We start from the raw sequence: 19,273 nt of genomic DNA on the forward strand, positions 1-19,273 counted from the left end.
TATAGTCATCTTTCACCGTCATATTTACCGAATTTCGAAACAAGGTTAATAACTGAGTGAAACTCTGAAGTTTATTCTCACTTTTTTTCTTACCCAATAACACAAACAATGTTGGTCACTGAATCTAGTGGACGATTTCTTCAAATAATCCCTTAAAGTTGTACAAAATTAATCTATAATTTAGACTCTATCTAATAATAAACCTGTCAACAACTAAAATATTCATAAAAAAGACTACAGAGAGTGCCCCCCAAATGCTCTGGTACGGCCGAGAGTGGGGAGAGTCTGCTATCTCTCACCGAATGCTCTCACATGGCCACGCGTATATAGTCTCTGAAAGGGAAGTCCTACTCACTGCATTCTCGTGACATCACTGTTGTTTACGAAATTGAGAGGACGAAAAGCGAATATCCGGCGCTTTAATCGGGTTGGTGGACACGGAAAGTTCACATAGGGGAGTTGGAAAAACCCTCATTCCATACCAGTGGTGCACATGGGCTCCAGTATCCTGATGGAACAAATGGCGTATGAATCAATCGTTGGTCACCGGCTACCATGTGACTGCATCTCATCACGATCCTCCACTGCCTTGTAGATCAGACCTTTAGGTCAAAGGTTCGGGGTGTGGCGTCCTAAGAAAACCACCTGCTTCAGCTAGGGCACATGGGCAGTATAACAGCCCTCACACATATCGAATGAGATTTGTGTATTGCATATGTATCTGGTGCTTCCTTGTACCCATATTTATGTGTTTAAATAAATAAATAATAATAATAGCTACAGAGAGTAAATAAATTTTTTAAAAAATGTCACATCTTTAAACTAACCCAAACTGTTGGACATAATCGATAAGCTAACTGAAGTACTGATGCATAACCAGATATTTCAGCTGCTAATATAGTATTCACATCAGAAGGAGTAGATGTACCAGAATAATTTGTTGTATTAATGGTTGTACTACATATTGTAGTATTATTTGTAGTAGGTGAATAAAGACTTGAATTTAGACTATTCAATGTAGAATCTAATACACCAGAAGAATTAGCAGTGGTAGAAGTAGTAGTAGAAGAAGAAGAAGAACAAGAACAAGAAGACGAAGTGGAAGAATTCCGTGAATATGATACACAATGAAGTCGATAAATTTGTATTAAAATTTCATTAGTTAAAAAACCTTGTGTAGTTATACATGATATATCAGAACTAAATGCAAATGTATGGTCTTTTAAAATTTGTTCACTAATTTTATTAGCTAATAATAATGATAATTGAGTTAACCAATTTAATAATGTAGGTTGAATTAAATTGAATGCACGTCTAGCTAAATAAACACGATCACCTTCACCAAGAAATCCTCTCCTAAATTAAACATACAAACAAAACAACAAAATAAAATAGAAGAAAACATAAATGAAAAAAAATATGAATGAAAGTCACAAGAATCACTATTATTATAAATACCATAGAAATTGCAAATAATAATCACTAAGGTAACAATGAACTATTAAACAGTAACCACGTGTATCTATCTAACTAATGTTTATGATATAGAATGGAAGAATGTAAGATTGTTTTGTTGCTTCTAACAAAGATGTTTTGTTTCTTCGTGAAATTTCAGTTTTATATTCAAAGTGACTTCATTAGTTTAAATAAGAATAAACAAAGATATTTGACAACTTCATATATTTATCACCTCTTATCCAAGTCAAAAAGTCAACTTCATTAGATAATAATTATCATGGTTATATCTTGTCGAGATTAAATATTAGGACGTGGGTTAGTTCAATGATAAATAATGAAAATAAATCATTCTATTTATTTTAATATAATTTGGCTATAATTGAAATTCTTTGGATGATATTATGTTAGTGATCGGTATACAATTTGTTGTTTATTTATTTATTTAAACACATAAATATTGGTACAAAGGGGAACCAGATATATATGCGCCTCACAAATCTCATTTGATTTGTGTGAGGGCTGCGATACTGCCCAGGTGCCCAAACTGAAGCAGGTGGTTTTCTTAGGACGCCACACCCCGAGCCTTTGACTCAAAGGTCTGATCCACAAGGCAGTGGAGCATCGTAAGGAGATGCAGTCCCATGGTAGCCAGTGACCAGCGATTGATTCATACGCCATTTATTCTCTTAGGATACTGAAGCCCATGTGCACCATTGGTTTGAAATCAGGGTTTCCTAACTCCCCTAGATGGACTTTCCGTGTTCACCAACCCGGTTAAAGCGCAGGAAATTCGCTTTTCGTCCTCTCAATTTCGTAAACAACAGTTATGCCACAAGAAGGCAATGAGTTGGACTTCCCTTTCAGAGACTATATACGCGTGGCCATGTGAGAGCATTTGGAGAGGGAGGGCGGACTCTCCCCACTCTCGGCATTTGTAGTACCATAGGAGGTAAAAGATAGATTTTTCATTATAGTATGATACTTCTAAGCAGTCTGCACCTATCAATATGCTGTGAGGAACAAGTTACTAAATCATTTGGGTTACTTTAACAGATCACTGTGTTACAAATCATTAGTTTATAATCTTAATATTATTCAGTCTACGAGATAATCCCGAAGTGATTCAATTTCATAGACTTTATGGAAGTAATTTAGAAGTAAAAAAATTACACACTCTGACGTTTTGTGACTTAGTGTAGATCATTTCCTCAAAGAATAAATGAATAAACAAATTAAGAGTTTAAATAGTACAGGGAAACAAAGAGAAAGTATTTATTACGGTTAATCGAAAAACAAACAGGTCTGACTAAGTGAAGGTTATTTGATTTATGTGGGACATGTTCCGTATTTATGTGTGTTAATAGCTGAAAAACGTAAAGTTTGTACTGTGAAAGGACATAGTTGTATTTTTACGTAGAAGAATAGTGTGAGATTTGAATAGAATCATACATCGTAGTCAAGATAAATCGTCAAAGTCGAATGAATAGTAAACTCTTCATTTCTATTAAGGCCAGTAAGGTTAAGCAATATATAGAAAGATTCAGCTAATCGTCTTTCTTTGTACTTCGAAAGGCGATATTATATTATCTTGCTATTGTTAGAACTGACTTGATGGTCAATGAAGATGGGATGCACTATGTTATATCCTAGTGAAAAAATAAGTACGGGTAACTTCCGGGACCTATTAATGGACTATTATTCTATATATATTCTTATTGTTTAACTATTGAGTAATTACATTGTGTATATTTATATTCATCTTATTGTAAGCTACATTGACCTATTGATTATTATTATATGATTTACTGTTTCTACATTATACTCAGTTTATTGATTATTGTATTCCACATTCACAGCCACATTTGGCTTGATTTTGTACAAGTATTATTTTCTACTTTATGGTGTGATGTGGTCTGTTTGTCTGGTATATAAACCGAGTATGTTTGAAATAAATGATTCACATAGTAGAAGCTGTAATTAGTGTTCTGGACTCAATTGGAAGGGCTAGGTCGAGAAGGGATCAATAAGGACGCTAGAATGCTCATACTGGTCGAACGTCATTGATTTGTCACAGCGTTAAGATTAAACAAGTCGTATTTCGATTGGTGGATAATTCACGTTGTAAAAGCCAGACATAAAAATCAATAACGAATTAGCATACGTCATTTATTTTTTATAAAGACATAACAAACTGAGTTATCCGTACTTACTTCTTCACTAGGATATAACACACTACTATTCCCGACTTAATATAGAATCTTTAGAGTACTATAGGATTGGAATATGAAGATAATATCAGCTCCAGTAATGACTACGATGTGTAATGAAAACTGTTCGTCACATAACTTTTGTTCGTTTACCGTTTTCAAAGTCAGAAGACGGAATTCTGCCCCACAAAAAGACCAAAAACACTTACTGAGACATAGAAGTGCTTCAATAAAGAGAAATTTTCTTTCCTCTTCACTGATATCTTCGAAAACAGAGATTCTTCCACCTTTTATCTTCTAGTTCATACTTATTATTATTATTATTATTATTATTAAATAACATCAATAGATTTAAGGTATTTTACATGATGATAGCAACAACAAGAAATAAATTGGGTTGAAATCATTTATAAAAACTAACTTCTCTTCCGGAGGTTGTTTCCTTAACTGATGAAATATTTGCACTAAACGCCTCCAATCACCATGATCATGAAGTAAAGACAGGGTTAAGCAAACTGAACGGTACATATGAGCTGCGAAATTACCACTTCGATCAATATCAGCCGTTGGAATACGCCAGACACCCTGTAAAAAATTCAAACACACCATAACCAATCATTGTACATTTTATGCTCATTTTGGGATAATATTACCAGTAAACAAAGTGTAAATAATTTTGAGGTACACATACATACATATTTCTAAACAAAAGTTTCATAATGTCAAAACACTTCAGTCAATCATAAAATAAGGAGTAAATACACAAATACAATGACGGATTCTGAACCACGTCATCAAACGTCACCAACTACTAGTCGTGGTCATCGCGCCAAACCCAAATGAATAGTTTTCAACCTATCTACTAACATCACTGATGTCATATCTTAGTTCCACAAACTTTTAGCTTCAATCCAACTCACCCTTACACAAGCTTATATTGAATGTCGGAATAGGCAATAGTTGAGCAAACATAGTGGCATTGTCTAATTTATAGTCTATGATAATGAAGGTAGATATTTGATTATTTTAACATGTACTTCCGAATGATAAGATTTCATTGCTGGAAGTCTGTATAGGATATTTTAACCACAACGAAATCAATCAAATAACTAGGAAAAGGAAGTGGTGAGATTACAATTTACTGACAAACAAATAAGGTTTAAGTGAGAGGATGTGTTGTATTTCGGCGCGTAATTCGTTTAAACATTTAGCTGAATAGCATTTAGGCATTATAGCTGAAGTCAGTTTGTGATCAAAAACAGAACTCTCATTCCTAACCATACCTTCTAACTATAAATTCCAATTCTAACTTATCACACCAAGTTATAACACTCTTTAGACCCTAGTACGTAGATGGACCCTCTCAAGGTCACTTCGGTGTCGCTCAGAGGGCCTCTATAAATTATGGTCTCACTGACACAATAATCTAAATACAATTAAAAATATTCAAAAGAATAAGAATAACAGGCGAATAATAATACAAATAATAACATACATAGAAAAAGTTATTCTGTTTCCTATCTTTGAATAAACCGCCAATATTCAAATGAGTAGATGTATTTGTAGTGTTAACATTATTGTTATTGTTCAAAGTGTTAACATGAATAGATGCTAAATGTTTTTGAGATTCATCTGTTGGTCCCAATAATATATCCAATGCTTTAGAAGGATCCTATAACGTGGAAACAATCATAATATAGTATACAAGTAAATTAAAATATATTGAAAAAGCATTTGTTCAATAATTTCTATAACCTTATATCGGATTTATTTGGAAACTAGTTAGAATGATGATCAGTTCAGTATTTATGAACTTCTTGTCATAAGTGAAACAATTTTATTCTAAATCCTCTCTCTATATGAATTACTTTACCAGTAAATTTTCTAGACTTTGGAATAATTTACCACAATCGATACGTGAAAGAAAATTACTCCCATCCTTTGTTTTGTGCATCGATGTTTAATTCTCTTATGAAAATACCTTTTATGAGATTACAGGAACTTAAGGTGTTTAATCGTTTTTATTAATGAGCACACTAATTAAACCTCCCTATCTGCTGATACTTAACATTGACATCACCCTTGATAACCTTAATTAATTTGAATGAAATCTCACCCGGATAGAAGATCACAAACTAACCTAGCAAATGTATTATCGTAGATGTGAATGACTGATTTGTTGTAGTTATCGTTCTTTTTGTTGTTTCAAGCTCTCCGTTACCGTTTTATTTTCCCTACATTTAGATGGCTATAAACATTCCTTTATAAGACTGCAAATGGTTTTAAATATAATGTTCACACATCAACAGAATGTCCACTTAAAAAGAATTAATAGTTTCTGACTGACACCTTGAAGTGCTTTAGTACATAGAAAAAAGCGTAATACTTAAACAAATCTTGAAAAAGAACACTTCAAGCAATTTAATATCATATATGTCCAGTAAGTTCAATATTCTTATTCATATAAAGCTGATGATGTTTATAAACTATCATTAATTCTGTGATAATAATAATAATAATAATAATAATAATTATTATTATTATTATTTTCCAAATATGTATACATATGAACTCTATAGAATGTAAGATTATATTTGACCATATGTATCGAAAGATTTTAAATGAAATGTCATTATATGATTTAAAACAAACAGTAAATACATCAATTTAATATCTAACTTGAATAAAGTACGAACATATTTGAAAATATAACTTCATCATTCAATTCAAATCTGATAAGTCATGTTAATTGAACGCTATACTCGGATCCTAAGCTAGTCTCGTAACCCTCAAGCTAAATCTACACAGTGACATGAACACGGCCCTCAAATGCCCTGGTACGACCGAGAGTGGGGAGAGTCCACTCTCCCTCTCGAAATGCTCTCACATGGCCACGCGAATATATAGCTTCTGAAAGGGAAGTCCTACTCACTGCCTTCTCGTGGCGGGGGTGTTGTTTACGAAAGTGAGAGGACGAAAAGCGAATGTCCGGCGCTTTAACCGGGTTGGTGGACATGGAGGGTCCACCTACGGGAGGTGGAAAAAAATTTACTTACTTACTTACTTACGCCTGTTACTCCCAATGGAGCATAGGCCGCCGACCAGCTTTCTCCAACCCACTCTGTCCTGGGCCTTCTTTTCTAGTTCTTTCCAGTTCTTGTTCATTCTTCTCATGTCTGTCTCTATTTCTCGGCGTAATGTGTTCTTTGGTCTTCCTCTTCTCCTTCGACCTTCAGGATTCCATGTGAGGGCTTGTCTTGTGACACAATTGGGTGATTTCCTCAAAGTGTGCCCAATCCACTTCCAGCGCTTCTTCCTGATTTCTTCCTCCGCTGGAATCTGGTTTGTTGTCTCCCACAGTAACTTGTTGCTGATAGTGTCTGGCCATCGGATCCGAAGTATCTTGCGTAGACAGCTGTTAATAAACACTTGTATCTTCTGGATAATGGCTTTCGTAGTTCTCCACGTCTCTGCCCCATACAGAAGAACTGTCTTGACATTTGTATTGAAAATTCTAACCTTGGTGTTGGTTGACAATTGTTTTGAGCTCCAGATGTTTTTCAGCTGTAGGTATGCTGCTCTTGCTTTGCCGATCCGCGCCCTCACGTCTGCATCTGATCCACCGTGTTCATCAATGATGCTGCTCAGATATGTGAAGGTTTTTACATTCTCCAAAGCTTCTCCATCAAGTGTGATTTGATTGGTGCATGCTGTGTTGTATCGGAGAGTCTTGCTTTTCCCTTTATTTATATTGAGACCTACTGCTGCTGAGGCTACTGCTACACTGGTCGTTTTCTCCTATATTTGTTGTTGCGTTTGTGATAGAAGAGCCAGATCATCTGCGAAGTCTAAATCGTCAAGCTGCATCCTGCCTGTCCATTGTATTCCGTGTTTCCCCCCAGATGTTGACTTCTTCATAATCCAGTCGATCACCAGAAGAAAGAGAGCGGATGAGAGTAAGCAATCTTGCCTGACACCGGTCTTTACCTCGAACGAGTCAGTGAGCTGTCTTCCATGCACGGTTTTGCAGTTTAGTCCATCATAGGAATTCCGTATGATATTGACTATCTTCTCAGGCAGGCACGCCGTAGTGTCGAAGAAGTCTCCATAGTGTTGTCCTGTCCACTGTATCAAATGCTTTCTCGTAATCAATGAAGTTGATGTAGAGTGATGAATTCCATTCGATTGATTGTTCCACAATGATACGTAGAGTTGCGATTTGATCTGTGCACGATCTATCCTTACGAAATCCAGCTTGTTGATCTCGAAGTTGAGCGTCCACGGAATCCTTCATCCTGTTTAACAATACTCTGTTGAAGACTTTTCCTGGTATTGAGAGCAGAGTGATGCCCTGTAGTTGTCGCACTTGCTCAGATCGCCTTTCTTTGGTATCTTGATCAGAAGTCCTTCTTTCCAGTCTGTTGGTACATGTTCATCGTCCCAAATCTTACTGAAGAGGATGTGGAGTATCTTGGCAGTTGCTGTTACATTTGCTTTCAGTGCCTCTGCCGGGATGTTGTCTGGTCCCGCTGCTTTGCCACTCTTGATTTGTCTAATGGCCATGCTGATCTCTTCAATTGTTGGTGGGCCAATATCGATTGGGAGGTCTGTGGGTGCTGCTTCGATGTTGGGTGGGTTCAGTGGAGCTGGTCGATTCAAGAGTTCCTTGAAGTGTTCTACCCACCTGTTTCGTTGTTCTTCAATATCGTTGATTACTTTGCCTTCCTTGTTTTTCACTGGTCTTTCTGGTTGACGGTAATTTCCAGCAAGTTTCTTTGTTGTATCATACAGTTGTCTCATGTTTCCCTCTCTTGCAGCCTTTTCCGCTGTCATCGCTAAATCTTCCACATATTTACGTTTGTCGGTCCTGATGCTCCTCTTCACTTGCTTGTTTGCCTCTGTGTATTCGGCTTGTGCCTTGGCTTTTTCTGCTCTTGTTCGGCTGATATTGATTGCTACCTTCTTGTTGGGAGTTGGAAAACCCTCATTCCAAACCAATGGTGCACAAGGGCTCCAGTATCTTGATGGAACGAATAGCGAATGAAACTGTTGTTGGTCACCGGCTACCATGGGACTGCATCTTCTCACGATGCTCCACTGCCTTGTGGATCAGACCTTTAGATCAAAGGCTCGGGGTGTGGTCCCCTAAGAAAACCACCTGCTTCAGTCTGGGCACCCGGGCAGTATCACAGCCCACACACAAATGACATGAAATGACGCACTACACTAACTACACTGCTCTCGTTCCTAATAGAAGAAAGACAATTTACATTATTATTATTATTACCATTATTATTATTATTATTACGATTATTTACTACGTCGCTTTTTCACTCCCTTTATTCCCAAATTGTGTATCCTTCTTTTCCAACTTATGCAGTAGCTCGCCCATGGTGGAAACTCTGTCCTATCTAAACGATCTCCAGTCACTGTCTGGTTGAAAGTGAATGCTTCCACCGATTACGAATATTGAAGCAGTCTTTCTGAAACCACGTACGCCGTTCAAGCTGGCTTCCTTCAACGTTCGCACACTAATGCAGATCGGACAACAGATGGGGCTGGCTATGTCTTTAGAAAGTCTTAATGTTGATGTTTGCTGTCTATCCGAGACCCGTATTCAAGACTCTAGTGAAGTACTACAAATCCGCTCTCCATCTGTCACTTCGAAAAGCTTGTTTCACGTGCGCTTATCCGGGGACTCTGTGGCATCTTCGTCTGGTCTTGAAGGCGTTGGTGTTGCACTAAGCGCTAGGGCTGAGGCAGCACTAATCGATTGGATCCCCATTAACAGTCGGTTATGTGCTGTTAGATTAGAAAGTTCCATCAAAGCGAGAAGAAACCGGCTTGAAAAACGGTGTCTTTCCGTCATCTCCGCAGCAAGAAGTCTGGTGTGAGTGAAACAATCTACGAGGACGACGGGATGCCAATCAATAACATCTCTCGACGTCTTGGACGATGGGCGGAATTTTTTGAAGGGCAGTTCAACTGGCCTGCTGCTCCGACAACATCAACCAGTTTGTCCTGCCCCTCATGGCCGGTGACGACTGATCCACCAAACGAGGCGGAAGTCCGAAAGGAAATCCAACTCTTGAAGCGCTACAAATCACCGGGCCCAGATGACTTACCTCCGGCTCTTTCTAAAGATGGTGGTGACTTTCTGGCTAAGGAACTGACTGTGTTGTTTGCAAAGGTTTGGGAGCAAGAAAGTGTTCCAACATCATGGAATGAGTCAATAGTCGTCCCTATCTTTAAATAGGGTTCACGTTGTTCCTGTAACAACTATCGGGGGATAAGTCTACTTCCGATTGCCTCCAAACTATTGGCTTCTGTCATTCTTCGTAGGTTGTTTAAAACCCGAGAACGATTGACTCGCGAGGAGCAGGCTGGTTTTCGTTCTGGTCGAGGATGCATTGATCACATCTTCACCCTCCGCCAAATGTTAGAACACCGTCATACTTATCGCAGGCCAACAATCGTAGTGTTTCTTGATATCAGGGCGGCCTTCGATTCGTTGGACAGGACTGTTCTCTGGGATTGTTTATTGAAGAAGGGTGTGCCTGAGAAGTTCATTAACATCTTAAAGGCCCTGTACACGAACACCTCAGGCAGAGTGAGGGCATACAACCACCTTTCTCTCTTGTTCCATTCAAGCAGTGGGGTTAGGCAGGGTTGCCCGATCTCACCATTCCTCTTCAACTTTGCCATCGATGACATTCTGGAAACAGCTCTGATGAATGTAAGTAATGGCGGTGTGGATCTGCTGCCTGGAGAAAGACTTCTCGACCTTGAGTATGCGGATGATATTGTCTTACTGTGTGATAATGCCCATGGCATGCAATCCGCACTTAATCAGTTGGCAATCAGTGTCCGCAGGTACGGCATGTGCTTTGCACCCTCCAAGTGCAAAGTACTCCCACAAGACTGGCAGGATTCTCATCCTGTACTCACCCTGGATGGTGAGCAGATTGAAGTAGTTGAGAAGTTCGTGTATCTAGGTAGCTATATAAGTGCTGGTGGTGGCGTGAGTGGTGAGATTGATGCACGTATAATGAAAGCCAGAGCGGCTTATGCCAATCTGGGCCATCTTTGGCGCCTTCGTGATGTTAGTCTGGCTGTAAAAGGTCGGATCTACAACGCGTCAGTGAGAGCAGTTTTGCTCTATGCTTGTGAAACCTGACCTCTCCGAGTTTGAGGATGTTAGACGTCTCTCTGTGTTCGATCATCGTTGTCTCCAAACGATTGCTGATATCCAGTGTCAACACCATGTTAGCATTGCGGAGGTTCGTCATCGTGTGTTTGGGCAGAGCGACTATAATCCAGTTAGTTTCACTATCTTGAAACACCGACTTCGGTGGCTTGGACATGTTTTACGAATGTCGTCCCAGAGACTTCCACGTCGTGCATTATTTGCCGACCCTGGGACTGGTTGGAAAAAGCGGAGAGGAGGTCAGTGTATGACATGGTATCGTGGCATGAAAGAAAGCTGCAAAGAGCTAGCTTCTGTTGGTCCTTCACGACTCCCTGGCTGGGGTCCGAGAGATGGTGCAACACAGTGGCTAGAGACGTTATCAGATATGGCTCAGAATAGAAGCCAGTGGCGATCCTGCTGCAACCTTCTTTTACTTTTTACATAAAGAGTGGTTCTAACTTTCTTAACTGAAAGAGTCTTCTGGTTGTACATTTCAGTTCGCCTTATATTTTCATCCCTTCTCTTCCTACTTTCATTATTTTGTGTGGCGCATATGTATCTGGTGCCCTTTTGTACCAATATATATGTGTTTAAATAAATAAATAAACATGAACACGAGAGAAAAGGCGCAAACTATGAGAGAAGCACTTTACTCCAAAGATTCATTTATGTACAGAAAACATAGGGTTTTATAAGTATTTTACAATTCCTTGGGTTTTCCAAAAAATTCCAGAATACTACTAAACATAGTAGCAGTGTAGTGATCAGCCAATCAAAAACTCTACATGTGACTTTTCATTTTCGTGATCTTTCTAACAAAACTTCTAGTCAAACGCTGATTGGATAAAAATGCTTCTTAATGTCACCTGAGCCTTTCTTGGCTATTGCGAGAAATTTTCAGGATCTCCCCAACAAAATCAAGTATATATATATATATATATATTCGAAATAATAATATTATCAAGAAACAATAAATTTATCTTACTTTTAAATGTGAAGCATGTAAATATAGAGAGGCTAGTCGATACATTGCTTTATAATGAAGTGGTAATCTTTGAAGTACCAATTCTAAAGCACAACGGGAACGATCAATACACTTTTTCCATAAACCTTAGACAGTTAAAATTATGAAATAGAAATAAGAAAACAAAAACAAAATCTGTTATACATTAACATTTTCGATGAACAGTTGAAAACGATGGACTAAATTTATGACTTTAATAGATTTTTGTACATTGATTAGACTCTGAAAGTTTTGTCCAGAATGATAATTAGAGTATTTGAATGAAACTATCTATCGTTTAAGAACTCAACAATAGCAAAAACTGTAATTAGTATATATTTTCCGATACATAAGGTGTGAAGAAAATGGCTTATGATTAGTATGTCAACATTATATTAGGGATAATCTATGCTGAACATACTAACGATTCTACTCATAAGGTAGATCACTATATCTTTCACTAATTCTCCTCTGATTGATAAGGTAGGAATAACTTTAATTCATTTTTTCATTGTTTGTTTGAATCTTCCCATTGATGTTTAGGACTGCAATTGATCAGTTTCTTATTGGCATATATGCATCCTGTGTAGATTGCCTAGATACTGTCTTGAGTCACAAGTATTATAAGCAAAGATGGATAGTGACTAGCAGTAGAAAACAGGAAGCGCGTTTCGTCCTACTTGGGACTTGTCAGCCGGGTGTTCCTGCATTCCAGAGTTAATGTTCGCTGGGTTCGAGTCCCGGAGTGTACATCAACTCTGAGATGGAGGAACATCAAGTTGACAAATCCCAAATAGAACGAAATGCGCGTCCTGGACCCCACTGCTAACCACCATCTATTTTTGCTCACAAGAATAACTTTAATTTCTTAATTTATAATACTTATAGAAACTGTGAAGTATTTATTACGAACTTCAATTCTAAATAAACAATTCACTTTCATTAAATAGGAATAATATATTTGTAAAATCTCAGCGAATGAATTTTAATTAAATCCAACGTTTCGCCTGGCAATCTGGTCCAAGCTTTTTCAAGGAATTATAATCAAACATTAAAATTATCGAATATAAATAGGTACATGGTTCTCCGAGTTCATTATACACTGAATAGGTCATCCAATCAATGTTAACAAAAAGTCTAAACTAGGTATGTTTAAGAGATATGTGATGTGAAGTGATGAGTGTTCATATAATATATTGTATAGCAAAACGTAAGAGGTGAGAGGAGAAAATTACATTCACATTATATATTGTCTCTTATCAGTGAATTTATAAGGAAACATACAATTTGTAATATATGTGATATGAATCATATCTGTCACAGTATGTATAACATGAAGATAATTAAACAAAATAAAAATAAAATATAAAGGTGAAATTTGAAGATCGTAATTTTTGACTGTATGTATGTGTCATTTTTAATGTTCCAATGAATTCTTTAACAAATTCCGATAAGACAATAGATTAGAATCATTGAGTGTAAATTGTTGTCATTTTAGATAATACGAATTAGATAAAAAACATTAAGGAGTTCAGGTTGTTACTTATTAATGATTAGCTGCCATGGCACAGCTAATTGTATTCCATCTCTCCTATTAATATTGTTTGGATTAGTCCATATGTATAAGGCTTCAGCTGTTTGTCTTTCCTTGTAAGAATTAAAAGCTTTTTGAAGGATTCTTGTGCCATCGAAATCAATTGTATGACCCGATTCTATCGAATGTAATGCTATCGCTGATTTGTTTTCCAGTTTCCTTATATCATCTGAGGATTTAGGAATGTGTTTCAAGCATTGTTTGTGTTCCTTCACCCTCACATTCAGTTGTCTTGATGTTTCACCTACATACGTTGCATTACAGTCACTACATTTGATTTCATAGACACAATTTTGTTGTTCTTCTTTATGTATTGGATCTTTAATTTTTACTAATTTTGATCTTAGAGTATTGTTTGTTCGAAAAAATACTCTTATATTTTGATTATTTAAGATTCTTCGAATATCTTCCGAAACTCCTTTCCGATATGGGATCACCACTGTGTTAACCCATTCCTTTTTCTGTAATCTTTTTGTATTAACAATGTCGTCTTTTCTTTCAATCTTAATTATTCTTTTAATAAAATCTTTTGGATAATTGTTCATCATTAGGGTAGATGTAATTACATTTATTTCCGTTTTCATATCATTTGGTTCAGTGACAAGTTTTTGAGCTCTTGTAATCATATTTTTGACTACTGTCACTTTGGTTGAGTGTGGATGTGCCGATTTAAAATCTAGAAATTTTCCTGAATTTGTCGGCTTTCGGAATATACTAATTTTTAAGCTATTATTAACTTTCCTTTCCACTAGACAGTCTAGGAAAGGTAATTTGTTTTCAGGAGATTCCAACTCTTTGGTGAACTTGATTTTTCTATCATAGTTGTTGATAAGTTTAAACAGTTCATCCAAATGGTCCCGTTTTATAATGACAAAGGTGTCATCTACATATCTTAACCATACCTTTGGTGCCTGAGAACATAATGAGATGGCACTAGTTTCCAATGAATGCATAAAGAGGTTAGCAACAATTGGGGAAACTGGTGATCCAATAGCTACACCTTCTGTCTGTCTGTATAAATCCCCTCGAAAACTGAATATAGTTGAATGTAAACATAGATCTAACGCTTTAATAATATCCGTGGTAACTAGAGGACAGCGCTGTTTAAGATCAATGTTAGAATCTAATAGATTATATATAATATCTAATGTTTTCTTAATTGGAACATTAGTGAATAATGAGCAAACATCAAAACTTGCCATTATTTCATTATCTTCTATATGAATATTAGAGATAACATCTTTAAAATCATTCGAATTTTTTATTCCGTGTTTGATCAGGCTTTCATATGGTTTTAGAATCTTAGCTAGGTATCTAGAAAGATTGTAGGTTGGTGAATTGGTATAATCAACAACAGGTCTTATTGGGACATCTGTTTTATGTATTTTTGGTAATCCATAAAATCTGCATGGTTTGTTGCTTTTCGGATATAGAGAAAACCATAGAGATGGTCCTAGTGTCGGTTTTAAAGCCTGTAGCATTTTGGCTGTTTCGGCTTTCAACTTATTCAAAGTTGCTCTACATTTGTTAATCTTGATTTTTTCATAAGGTCCAGATTGGAGATGTTCATTGACTTTTTTCTCATAATCAGAATTATTCATAACATGTCGTTATTACAAGTGTTGTAAAATAGTTAAGATTGAAATGATCGAATTCTGAGTGTTGAACAAATATGTAGACTTACAACATATGATCTATGGAGATCTAGAGGGATTACTATTGCCTGCTAAACTATAGATAACATTTTAGAGTGAAAAACGCAAACACACAATGACCAATCGAATGGCGTTAATTTGGACGTGAAATAATTAATAACAAAATAGAAAAAAAAACATGAAAACACTAACAATGATGATAATAATGGATTTGTACTTGATAGATAAGTAAAATGTAGATAGTTCCGAAGAAAGAACGCTTACCTAGCTTATTGGCACATTCATTAATCGATGAACGTGATGACGATGGCTCCAGTAAATTTGTAGATTCCTCTTCATCAACTACTATATGTGGATCAGGTGAAACGAGATCAATAAATTCATCTTGTGATGAAATAGTATTTAGTTTATTATCTAATGGTTGAACTAATTTATCTGCATTAGATTCTGTGATATTCGTTTCATTTATTTCCATTTGTTTGTTGTGATTTTCACAAGATCCAAGTTGATTAACTGATTTTTGAAGATGGTTATGTTTAGTAGATAATCCTGCCATGTTGGCTGTTCGTTTACGAGTCCTACGACTGAAAAAAAAGAGAAAACGTAGTACATACTAGTCTATAAATTTTAACATTAGATTACGTAATAAAAGCACCTGATTATGTTCAATGGAATACAATGAAATACAGGTGTGATTATATTTAGTCACTTGAAAAATATAGTATATTAGAGTGCTAAAAATAGAAGTATGGTCTGCGCTTTATTCAAGAAGAATTGTATAGTATCAATATAAGAGAGGTTATATTGACTGTCATCATGTTAAAAAAGTGTTTCTTAAAAGTATCAAAATATTAACAAATGTTCGACGCTAAACCTAACAGATCCACCTGAAAAGTTCTCGTAGAAATCCCATCTCGAGCCAACATAATGTGAATGAACTCGGGGATTCTAAAAGAACTAGCGAACTATGAGACTATAATTATCCCAAGTGAACACTTTTGGGATGATAACATTTTGTACACAAAACATGGTTTGTGAACAAACGTAGATTTTTAAAACAGTCACTGTTGTGTAACTATACACTTTAAATTTGCCGATTGATTTTGAAATGAAATAAATTGTATTTCGATAAAATCTACCTACAGTGTAAATATGTTCTTGTAAGGATATACTAAATCTATGCATGTATTTCAACAATTCTTGAAATTATGCCTCTAAACGAACCGATGCCATTTAGTTAACTGGGCTGTGCTACAAATGAACGAAATAACGAAGTGAAAAGGATCTAAAATCAACTATCTTAACAATGGGAGAACAGTAGTTCATTTATTAAAACTGAAAATGACCTGAGTCTTTGGAAAGTACACCTATGCAAAACTATGGAACTTTGTCAGCTTTTTGTAGTATTATTTCAGTAGATAATTTAAATAATTGTAGTACTAGTTACTTACTTGGAAAATTTCATGAATTTTTTTAACGGATAGGTGATATAGTGGTTAAAATCTGTTTCATTTTATCCAATCTACTGGCAGCAAGAAATCTAAGGTGCTCAAGACAGTCAATTCGAAAATCTAGTCAACTAACTTACTACTGCGCTAATTACTTCGACTAGTATTTTCTGAACTATTGGAATGTCAAGCAATCCTAGATAGAGTACATGTTGTTGAAAGGTCAACCGGACCACATGTTGTCACAAGGCTAAATGAGAAGTAAAGAATGCGATTGTGACCCATCTATGATAAGCGAGTAGGTTATTCTCTCTTTAGTCTAAAACACTAACCATAAATCCCAGAGTCTGGACCCTTCCAGTACCATATACATATATATGTTTCTTGTAATTATTCATTCGTTTAGGAAATATGAATCTTCTTCCTCTCATAGTGGGTTAGTTAGGCATTTAGAAAGCGTGTTCAATCACTAAATTGCACTAGCAGACGAAAATAGCTATATAATTAGCTACCGAAATATTAATTCATAAAACATGTGTACAGTGAAAGATAATTTTTATCCGAACGAGAAACACATATATATCCGATACATACATATTTATCAGTACCGCTCGTGAAGATTGTTGTATATAAGTCAGACAACAAGGAAACATCGAATGACTGTTTCTTCTTAGCATGGAACTACTTAAAAGTGAGCAACCTTATTAATATTTATCATTTAAACATATAAACGTTGGTTAAAGGAGGCACCAAATATATATGCGCCACACTTCGTCATTCGATTTATGTAAGGGCTGTGATACCGCCCGGGTATGGTACTGAGACATCTTCCATTGTCTTAAAAAGGAAACTTCCTCCCACCAGACCCGGTTGAGCTTCACTGGTTACACGTTCTCACTCCGAAAATCGTATCTTGAAGCTATTAGCTACTGAACATATAATAATTCTAATGTATTGTGGAGATTTTTGAATTTTATATTTAATAAACTTTATACACATATAAATAAGCACCTTTTATTGAATGAAGTAATGTACAATCCCCAGAAACACTTATAAATTACCTTGGCTTTTTTGCACTTGTAACAAAATCAGATGAATTGATCATAGTCAAAAATTGGTCTAATTCTATTAAATTAATTGGATACATAGAATAAGTCGATTTTGAAGATTGATTAGTAACAGTAGTAGTAGTAGGTGGTGGTGGTCCATGTTTTAATAATGTTTTAAGAGATAATGCATGAATCCTGTAATAAACCTACGGAGAAAAAATTAAATATCACATTAAGATAGGTATTTGCAAAATAATCATTTAAAATATCTATCATATAAGACGAGCGAAAAAGATACGAGAAAATGTTTATGTGAATTCCATATCAATTTCAATGTTTTTACTATTGTATCTTCTTTTTTTCTTCAGATTTACTGGAACTATACAATGTTCACCTTCAATTCTTTTTCTAATTTTCAACGAGTCTAAAGAAGTATAGTATTCAAAGGGATATGAACCAATCGAATTGTTGATATGAACACTCCAGAGATTTTTCTGCTACTATTTTTATCGAGACTAATAGGATTGAACAACAATAACATTGTGGAGATTTCAGTATTTTTCATAGTTGAAATCATGAGTCAATTGAAGCTAGACCACCATGGAAAACCTGGAAGCTTCTAGGTTTATATATTACTTAATGGGAATAAAAAAAAATTCAATTTAGCAACATTCACTACTTATTCGAATAAATAATAGAGCAAATGGTGTGTACAAATATATGTAAATATTGTGTATGTATTGGTTGTTTGAATGTTTACATTGACGTTTACGACTGTAACTAATCAGTCCCTTTTTGCTTATGTACATTCTGTGCAAATCGATTCAATTTTGGCACTAAAGTCACCCGCATTTTTTACATTCAAGTCAAAAAATACTTCCATATTTTTTGGAAGAGATGGATGATAGCTAGCAATAACATCCAGGAAGCAACATCAGCAGGCACTTTCAGTTGACGAGTCTCATATAGGAAATAATGTGCGTCCTAAATTTCACTGCTAACCATCTATCCCTGCCTAAAAATAAATGTGGAAATATTTGTTGACATGAATATAATTTACTCACCATAGTTATTATCATTACTATTATTATTAACAAGCAGCATTTTTTTCTTAACCTATTTGCCAGGTACAGATTGGTGTACTTGGCTTCAAGTCACGCTTAAAATGTGATGGTTAGTAATACTATCCAGCTACCTGAACCAAGGTAAGTGATATGTATTCCGAACCTATGACCTAGCTGAACACTCTAACCACAAGGTTTTAACAAGAAGTGTATGTTATAAAGAGTAAAATAAATTATAAAAAAGATACAACATACAAAATAGTAATAAATACATACTTCAATTGCTTCGACAGCTCTAAAAGGTATTTTATTATAAACGATAATTTTTTTCGGATATTTAGCACCAGCTAAATCTAACGCTTTCAATGATTCATAATATAAATGTAAAACATGCATTAAATAAGATCGTGAAGATGATGATGACTTGGATGAAATTGATGAATGTATATCATCAGATTGTTTCATAAGTTGTACATCTTTCTCAGCACATTTCGCTAACATATAATGACATAACCATGCTTCTTCTTCTTCTTTACTCTGTTGAACTAATTTGCTTGTATTATTATTATTGTTGTCAGCCAAATAATTTTCTAATCTAGTATTTAA

General features: G+C 35.6%; 1 protein-coding gene across 1 annotated transcript in view; it reads right to left on the minus strand.

The window, feature by feature from the left end:
* Window positions 1-19,273, minus strand: part of Smp_166780 (hypothetical protein) — a gene marked incomplete at its 5' end in the record, with an annotated part of 67,195 nt that overhangs the window by 1,452 nt on the left and 46,470 nt on the right. Inside the window, 7 exons of the mRNA XM_018798873.1 lie at window positions 828-1,356; window positions 4,087-4,250; window positions 5,161-5,337; window positions 11,840-11,964; window positions 15,371-15,690; window positions 17,616-17,809; window positions 18,944-19,257. Coding sequence (XP_018650719.1) covers window positions 828-1,356; window positions 4,087-4,250; window positions 5,161-5,337; window positions 11,840-11,964; window positions 15,371-15,690; window positions 17,616-17,809; window positions 18,944-19,257 — 1,823 coding nt within the window. The remainder of the gene's footprint in view (window positions 1-827; window positions 1,357-4,086; window positions 4,251-5,160; window positions 5,338-11,839; window positions 11,965-15,370; window positions 15,691-17,615; window positions 17,810-18,943; window positions 19,258-19,273) is intronic.

This window comes from Schistosoma mansoni, chromosome 3 (assembly GCF_000237925.1).
Source record: "Schistosoma mansoni strain Puerto Rico chromosome 3, complete genome".
NCBI lineage: Eukaryota > Metazoa > Platyhelminthes > Trematoda > Strigeidida > Schistosomatidae > Schistosoma > Schistosoma mansoni.